This window comes from Nicotiana tabacum, chromosome 14 (genome assembly GCF_000715075.1).
Source record: "Nicotiana tabacum cultivar K326 chromosome 14, ASM71507v2, whole genome shotgun sequence".
Classification (NCBI taxonomy): domain Eukaryota; kingdom Viridiplantae; phylum Streptophyta; class Magnoliopsida; order Solanales; family Solanaceae; genus Nicotiana; species Nicotiana tabacum.
In genome coordinates this window covers 79,351,964-79,361,205 of record NC_134093.1, presented here as the reverse complement: position 1 = coordinate 79,361,205, position 9,242 = coordinate 79,351,964, and the positions used below count along the sequence as shown (strand labels likewise).

The 9,242-nt window shown below is 38.8% G+C and overlaps 1 protein-coding gene across 1 annotated transcript; it reads right to left on the bottom strand.

Moving 5' to 3' along the window:
* Nucleotides 1-1,998: 1,998 nt before the first annotated feature.
* LOC107791573 (pectate lyase-like) lies at nt 1,999-3,778 on the bottom strand. Its single transcript, XM_016613662.2, has 3 exons — nt 2,988-3,778; nt 2,612-2,912; nt 1,999-2,520 (listed from the first exon to the last, which is right to left on the bottom strand). The coding sequence occupies exons 1-3, from the start codon at nt 3,562-3,564 to the stop codon at nt 2,205-2,207; spliced, it is 1,194 nt and encodes a 397-aa protein (XP_016469148.1). The 5' UTR covers nt 3,565-3,778; the 3' UTR covers nt 1,999-2,204.
* Between the last annotated feature and the right edge of the window lie 5,464 nt (nt 3,779-9,242).

Sequence of the window (9,242 nt, the reverse complement as noted above, 5' to 3'; positions counted from 1 at the left end):
ATAGACCATGGAGTTATAAGTTTCCACCTTCTTGTCATTTTCCTCGATCTTCTTTTCCCCCGACTCAACTCGTTTTGTCATTTCTTTGAGTATCTTCATGATTGCAGGATCGTCCCACGATTCCTTCTCATTCGATTTCCTTGAAACCGATTCGACCCTATGGACAACTTCCTGGGACGGCTCGGGCTCGATACTGCTCGGTGGGTGATTCTGGTTTTGGAGCTGGGCTATCGCTACTTGTTGAGCCTACAACATTTTGAAGATCACCCGCAGGCTGATCCCTCCCTCTTCGCCGCCATGTGTGCTTTGAGCGGCTGATCAAATGTCTCTACGGATGCTGCTCTCGGGATCGACGGCCAAATTTGCATTGATGGCTACATGCGAGCTGACGTCAATTGGATCTACAGCCGGAACTCCATCGAGGACAACTGGAGGTACGTTGTTCCCTGGTGCTATGTTATCATTTTTCTCGTGGTGACCGAAATCATTGTCCACGTGTAGGGGTGTTGACTGAGAGTTCGACATTTTGGTCCTGGAAGCAAAGATACTCCAAAGAACAAGTGTAAAATAGTGTGTGTTATGAAAGTTTGTACGAGGTAATCACTATTATCCTTAGCCCCACGGTCGGCACCAAACTGATTACCCTAAAAATCGAATAACAATTGAATTTATACGTGGTTTTAAGGATACATGATATAACTTGATACAAATTATGGAAACAGATTAAAATTGAAATTGACGACAAAAGAATTAATACAAACCACATGAATCGAGCAACCTTATGCCAAACTGTTTATCAAATCGAACACCCTTGATCCGAGAGATGTCTCAACTGATGTATGAACAGAATAACATGATGATAAAAGCTAGAAAATGACATTATATTGCTTTATGTTGCATAATGTGTCCCTTTACAAATGATCAGACCCCCTTTATATAGTAGAGGACTCCTACTCTTGATACAATTCTATACAAGGTAAGAAATCTCATGATTTGCTAATCAATCAGCATATCCTTGATATGTGCCGAGATTTCCGCCATGATCTACAACTGATTGCGGATATTTCATCCTTCTGTTATTCGGCTTGGTAATTTTCCCTCGATCTCGTCTGATCACGATTTTGTTCGATGACATGGTCTCGAGTTTAACTATATAGCTTCGCACCTCGGTTTGATATAATTCGAGGTTGAACTTTAAACTTTCACTTTTCAGTCTCGATTAGTCGCACAAGAGGCGAACCCGATTTTGACCGTATAGAATATGTCTGATCAAACTTCTTCTTGTATTTGCCCTGCTTTATGTGACTAAGCATATCTCTGGTCCTATTCCGCACCATCCAACATGCTTGAGAAGAAATTCTCTTGGTGATTGTGTTTACTCTAGACCAAATAACAGTTTTACAATATGCCTCTGTTATTTTCATGACCTTAGCTAGTAGTACAAATAATTAAGCCCAAAACATTTCGATAGATAGTACTTTACTTTCGCCTATCTACTGTCAAACCAAATTAATCGGGCTAGTGAGTTTAGAATACCATATGAATAAATTTGTTTCTCCGTTTAGCTTTTATTTTAAATAGATGGCATTCTCACTCGCAGCTCTTAAAACCTTAGTTTGCTTTCCTTGCATTATCCATTTAATTCTATGTTACAATTACTAATTCTAAAATTTTTACATGGAAAAGTATCCATCTGAAGTCTTTAATGAAGAGGACTTGTTACCAACAGAAATATACGACCTTAGTCCTTTAATTCTTATTTATGTTCTTCCTTTTCTACGAAGCCTTTTCTTATGTCGTCCGATGACTTAAAACGCTTGTTTATTAATGTAAATCGCATATAATTGCCAAATGTGAATCTAAGATTTTAAATCTACGATGTGGAGTATTTTATCCACCGCTTATTTTTAACATGTTTTAATTTCGTATAAATTATAGATAGAAGACACATGTCATGTATTTATTGATTTGATGTAAACATTTAATTTTTTCCGTCAATAATAACAAAAGAGATGATATATAGCTTTATCTTATGAATTAAATGTAACATAATAATCCTCTAGGTCACCCCAATACCAAAAGAAAGAAGAAATGTAAACCAGAAAACAACTACTGCCATTTGCATGTATAACAATATTAGTTTCTTTCTTTATCTTTTTTTGGTGGTGAATTGGGGTTGACCGAAAATAAATCGGAAAAATGTTTTAGCATGGGCGTCCTTTGACGCAAGACAGAGCACCTGAAAACTTAGTAAGAATTCCAACTTTGGAAGAAGGTTCTGGTTTAATGAGATTGAGATGGTCAATTTTATCGAGTAAATTCTGGTCACCAGATGGTGTAAATGTCGCACCATTTTCCATATCATCACCATCTGATATCCATGTCCATTTCATCCATTCCGCCACACTCGCCGTAAGTTTTTCCCTATATGTTACCTCTTTCACCAACAATTCGTCCTCAGCAATAAATCGATTACCCTGACTAATGATGGTGGCTCCACTGCTTCCCCCAATAGCGTACCTGTCAATGCATATATAATATAATTAATTAAGTAATTTAATGTTTTCTATCACATTTAAATGAGACGGCTAGACAATTCAACAGTGTGTACCTTTCCCAATGAGTGTAGTCATTGTTCACCAGATGGAAAAATCCAAACCTGCATCTAGGCATCCTTTGATCCAACCTCTTTCCAAAGTGGTTGTACGCTAATGTAATTTTCATGTCCTTGTCAAGCACGTAATTATCGTTGGCGCCGAACAACATTACCTTTTCGTGGTCAGTGAAGTGGCAATTGGATATGGTAATGTTAGTGGAAGCAGCAACAGCATCGATAAGACCATCGGTTGCACGAGACATAGAGATGTGGTCGATCCATATATCACGCGAATCGAAGATGCTGATGCCATCACCTGTCGAGACGTCATATAATTCAATAATAAAAAAATATGTTCTTTCTAATAGCTTAAAATCTTAAGACGAGATACCTTCATCGCCACTCCTTAGGCCAACGTGGTCCTCGGACTCCCTGAGCAGGCCACCTGGGGTGGGTACAATATTGTGAATGCGGAGATTAGAAATAATAATATTGGATGCACATTGTATCTTAATGCCAGCTCCATTTTGTATATGGACATTAAATCCACGGCCGTCGATTGTTTTGTTGCTAGTCACGATAAGTTCCCTACTAAGTTTAATTTTCATGTTTTTGCCAAATATGATCCACAATGGCTCCTTTTGGATAACACCATATCGGAGAGTTCCGGGCTTAGGATCGACAACATCGTCGTCAGAAGGGTCTGTGACGACGTAGATTCTGCCCAACTTTCCTCCGATCGCATTGCTGCCAAAACCCAATGCGCAATCGGCCATTTTCTGGCGATTCTCGGCCCAATTTGGGTCGCATCGCCAGCATTTGTCGATTGCATTTTCGGCCCGGCATGGGCCTTTGTATTTCTTGTTACCAAGTTGCCTTCTTGGGATGTTTGTTGCTGTCGCTAATGCAGCAAATGTGAATAACACAAGGAGAAAAAATACACTAATTTTTGCTCTGTAGGCGTCCATTTTTCTATTGGTAATCTTGAAATGTTTAAAGAGTTAGAGTCAGGTGGTTGTAGTTTGTTTCCTGGGATGATTGATGGTTGAAGTTAAATGGTGCAAGGTCAATCCTTTTCACCAATGTGATCTTATCAAAGCAACCCTGAAAAAACTTTGTGAGAAAATTCTAAAATCAGGATTATTCCTAAACAAGCCACATTATTTGTTTCACTTTATTGCTTATTTTCATTCACAGCATATATTGTTCCTTATATAGTGATAGTGCAGAGCATTTGGGTCCATTAGTTGAAATAAGGAGCGATAACTATGGTGTGTCACTCATTAATGGCCTTGCAAGAGGCGGTTATGTTAATTCAGATGTCAATGGTTTTCCTTGGCGGGGAAAAGCAAAGAAAACTGAAGTTTAGCCTTAGGAAAATATAATAGTCTCACCGTCCCATTTTATATAGAAGGCGTTTGATTGAACGCTAAATTTAAGAATTAAAAAAAAATTAGTACGGAACAAAAATTAGCGACAAATATGGTTATTAAGGATAATCGTAGTACTACTATCAAAAAGTATAGTACTACGATGACATAGTTTCAAAAAGAGAAATTTGTCATTGTTTTGCACAAACTAATTAAAAATGAAAACAGTATCATACAAAATGCGAAAGATTTGAGCAAAATTAACGCAAAGATCACTTTATGTACCTCTTTTGGGCGAATTAGGTAAGCATTTAAGTGATTCTTTTTCTAGGAAGTCGGCAGCAGCTCTATCACTGGTTATATTTTTGCTATGCTAGTATACATCATTTGGCGTGAAAGGAACATGCTTTAATTCCAGCAAGGTAGTTTTGATTGTGTGCAGGAAGATTGTGATGCATGTGCAAGTTAGAGGCAGCATGATTCCAACATGCAAGAGAGCTTTATCTTTTTTAATTATTTCCTCTAGTTAGGGTGGATGTAGTATATTACCAACGGGTTTCATTGCTGTTACGACCCAAAACTTTCACCGAGTCATGACGGCGCCTAACACCGCTTACTAGACAAGCCATCAATCAATAAGTAGAAACAAAATAAAATAGCAACATTAAATGGTCTCCTCAATGAAAATAATGATAATTAACCGAGGTAAATAGTCACAATATAAATAAATCATCCCACGACCTGGTGTCACTGAGTGCATGAGCTCTAAAGAATAAGTAAATACAAGGTCTAAATCAAGTACAATAATGTCTGAAAGACTAAAGAGTGTTAACATAAGATAAGTAAGGGACTTCAAGGCCTGCGAAGGAACAACAGTGCTACCTCGAGAATTCAGACTAATCCGGATCTATCTCACGGACAACAACCACGATCAACAACACTTGTATCTGCACTTAGTACAGAGTGTAGTATGAGTACAACCGAACTCATGTACTCAATAAGTAACAAGCCAAACTTGGATTGAAACCAGTGACGAACTAGGCAAGGTCTGATGCTCACTTTTCACAGCCAACAATAACAATAACAGAAGAATAATAGTATATGAAAGAGAACAACTCAAATGATAATAAGCTCAGCTAAACACAATAAGAGGAAAAAAAAGGCATGCCTTTCAGATATAACAAACAAGGCACCAACTTCCATAGAATTCACTTAAGCAGGTATTTAACAGGATAAAACTGTGATATCGAACTCAAATCCTCACATACAGTTACCAAATACCCACTAACGTGAGGGTTAATACAGCTCCATGTCTTCATGTCAGTCATACATGCCAGATCAATAATTATTACAGTTAAATCATTAATTATAAACAACTCTCAGCACATTCATAGTGCCTAGCAATGCCCCTAAACTTCACTATGCACGCTCACGGTGCCTGACTCAAAGCCCATGGACCCTTACACATACATATACACACGCTCATCACTATACGTGTGCCTAACATAAGTCCCTCACTCAAGCACATATATGACCATGTGTCTGCTCATAGCAAATACCTGACTCTGAATAGGCGGGTCCTTGCCTAAGCTCTAATCGGATCTAAGTCAACGATCAATATCATATAGCCCAACATTAGGCTTGGTGCACGCGTCGCCCCCTAAACAGTACCACTTAGAGCATTATGGGGCCTGGCGTACACGTCACCTCAATCTCTATACCAACACGGCTTTATGGCCCAAGATCAATCATCAATCTAGTCAAGTCTCCATATGCCAACATCTTACAGAAACATAATTTAATATACCACACGGAATATCACAAATGTACCACAGATTCAGCTCAAACTTGTGTCATGTACAAGGACACCAATAACATGTGAGATAACATATCAAAAGTGCACATACACAGAGATATAATATATGTATATAATTGTCATGACTGAATTGTTTGACTACAGCCAAGGCAAATAACTCAACATAGCAAAAATAACCTTATCATATCTCAAACAATTAAGCAGCTAGCTTAGAACATGATTTCTAACATGAATAATAACTCACGTAGTCATACAAATGGAGAAAACATGATATAAAAGAAGCATGATAGCAAAACAAGGCCCATGATAGCCTAAGAACTACCCGAATTATGAGAAATCACGGTGCACATATATACGCTCGTCACCTCGCATATACGTCACCTCCGTCACATAACAAATACCATAGCAAATAGGAAACTACTCTCAAATCAAAGTTTAGACAAGTTACCTACATCATTCAGGCTAGTCTTCAATCTTGAATCATGTAATAACCTCGATCTAGCTCTCCAATCGCACAAATCCAAGCCAAACATCACCCAAGGAAATCAACAATGCCATAGGAAGTGATTCCAATCCATAAGGTTTTGATATTTGAAAAAATTCCCAAAAGTCAATTCGAGCTCGTGTGCCCAAAATCCGAAACCAATACCAAAATTCGATAACTCATAACCTGCCGAGTCCAAATATATAGATAATTTCCAAAATCGAGTCCAAATTGGTACTCAAATTCCCAAAATATACTCTCTTAAAGTGTAGGCAAAAATCCCAAATTTCCTTTCAAAAGTCCAAGTTAGGTGTAGAAATCCATCGGTAATCAAGATATAAAGCCAAATTCACGTGAAAATTGCTTACCTCTAATGTAGTAGAGAAATTGCTCTTCAAAATCTCCTCTTCTCGAAGTTTAGGGCTCAAAATATGAAATAATAGACAAAGTTCCGAAATTGGCAACTTAAGTACTCTGCCCAACAATACTCATCGCGATCGCGAAGCACAAACAACCTTCCTCCAAGACTACTTCATCACAAACGCAGGTGACCATCGCGAACGCAATCGCCAACTTACCAGCCTTCCGCGAACGCGAGCAACCTATCACGAACACGAAGGCCTACACCCTAGATGGGCACATCCTCATCACAAACGCTCCCATCCTCTCGCGAAAATGAAGCAAAGAAACCTAGTGGCCAAAATTACTCTATGCAAACGCGATCCTTTGACCGTGAATGTGAAGACTAACATAACATCAACACATCAGCAATCACAAAGTAGCTAAAAATAATCTGAAGCTACCCCAAACCTAACCCCGAGCCCCTCGGGACCCCGTCCAAACATGCCAACAAGTCCATATAGATAATACAAACTTATCTGAAGGCTCAAAACACCACAATTAACATCAAAACCACGAGTCATCGAACAAAATCAATCTCTTAAGTTCATAAACTTCCAACTTCGAACCAAGCGTCTAATACACATCTGACCAATCTATAATGAACCCAAACATTGCACACTGGTCCCAAATAACAAAACAGACCTATTCTAATTCTCGAAACTACAATCTGACCCCGAAGGCCTTAAAGTCAACCTTGTGAACTCTCCAAATTCTTCAAATTGCCAACTTTCAACAAATAGAGCAAAAACCTTCTAGGAACATCCAAATAACTGCTCATAACCACACGACGTACGCATAACTCACATTCCCAGAGTAATGTCTTTCAACCATAATAATTGCTCATAACGAAACCCAGTACCGGTAAGATACCTTATGACAAATAAAACCTTGTTCCAAACATTGCAACACTGCTAATGGTACTAGACACGTGTAGAAACTCATAACCATTTGTCGAATCAATAAGTCATGGAGTTCTCTCGCCCGATGATAACCATTGGTAAATTTTGAACTGACTAGTGACATTCTTCTTCCAAACATACCTTATACAAATTTGATAGTACTGTTTCCAGGTCCAAAAACTCGTCTCACCCAGTACAAGCTGCTCGAGCGATAGGCCACATCAAATATTATCAAGAACCTCATATGACACTTGTGCACCAACAAACAACCGCTCAAATACGATCAATAATGGAAAGAGAACCATAAAGGGAACAATTGTCCAAAACTTGTCTCACCTAGTACAAGCTGCTCAACTGACATGCCACATCAAATACTATCAAGAACCTTATATGACGCGATCCGTGCACCAACAAACAATCGCTCAAATATGATCAATAATGAAAAGAGAACCATAAAGGGAACAATCCACAAGCTAAACAGATATAACCATAAGAGCATAATGCTATGAATCCATCTCATAAGGGAGAAATAAAATACATGAAACGAACCCGAGGGGTCACACCCGATTAACATCTCGTTGCGGCATGCGACCCGATCCACATATAATACCGTTATGGCATGCAACCCCATCCACATATTCTAATCTATATCGGAATACCTACCGAGCCAAAATGCTCATACTCACTAAATACTGTGTGACCACAACAAGCACGTATATTTCATAAATATAACCATGGGAAGACGAATAGCATATTGCGCTATAAAAGGGCAAGCACTACTATGGTACAATAAGCAAGTAAATAACTTAAGATCCATCTCGCTCATCATCACCACAAGTCCTAAACAAAAACCACAACATACGGATGAATAACCGAGTCCTCTCACAACCCACCATAGCATAAGAAAGTAACATATGAAACAGATCAAGGCAGGAATAACATCCTCAAATCCAAGTTTAGACAAGTTACTTACCTCATCCAGGCTATTCTTCAACCGTGAATCATGTAAAAACCTCGATCTAGCTCTCCAACTGAGAGAATCCAAGTCAAGCATCATCCAAGCATCATCCCAATCCATAAAGCTTAGATCTTTGAAGAAATTCCAAAAAGTCCTGCGTTCCTATTTCCGAAACCAATACCAAAATCCGATAGCCCATAACCTACCGAGTCCAAATATATAATTAATTTCCAAAATCGAGTCCCAATCGGTACTCAAATCCCCAAAATATACTCTCTTAAAGTGTAGGCAAAAACCCCAAATTTCCTTTCAAATTTCCTAGTTTTAGGTGTGAAATCCATAGGCAATCAAGATATAAAGCCAAATCCAAGTAAGAATTTCTTACTTCCAATGTGGTATCGAATTTGCTCTTCAAACTTTCCTCATCTCAAAGTCTAGGGCTCAAAATATTAAATAATAGATAAAGTCCCAAAATTGGCAACTTAAGTAAGTACTCTGTCCAGCAGTACTCATCGCGATTGCTGCCAAGACATCGCGATCATGAAGCACAAACAACCTTCGTCTAGAATTACTTCATTGGGAACATGATCACTAACTTACCAGCCTTCCGCGAATGCGAGCAACCTATCACGAACATGAAGGCCTACACTCCAGCCGGCCACATCCTCATTGCGAGCGTGCCTATCCTCTCGCGAACTGTTACGACCCAAAATCCAC

What these genes read in the sequence shown, in the direction of transcription:
- LOC107791573 (XM_016613662.2), bottom strand. Translation starts at nt 3,564, where the DNA reads ATGGACGCCTACAGAGCAAAAATTAGTGTATTTTTTCTCCTTGTGTTA. An exon ending in CCTAAGGAGTGGCGATGAAG is followed by an intron (nt 2,913 to 2,987) that starts GTATCTCGTCTT and finishes ACGTCTCGACAG; the next exon opens with GTGATGGCATCAGCATCTTC. An exon ending in GACTACACTCATTGGGAAAG is followed by an intron (nt 2,521 to 2,611) that starts GTACACACTGTT and finishes ATGCATTGACAG; the next exon opens with GTACGCTATTGGGGGAAGCA.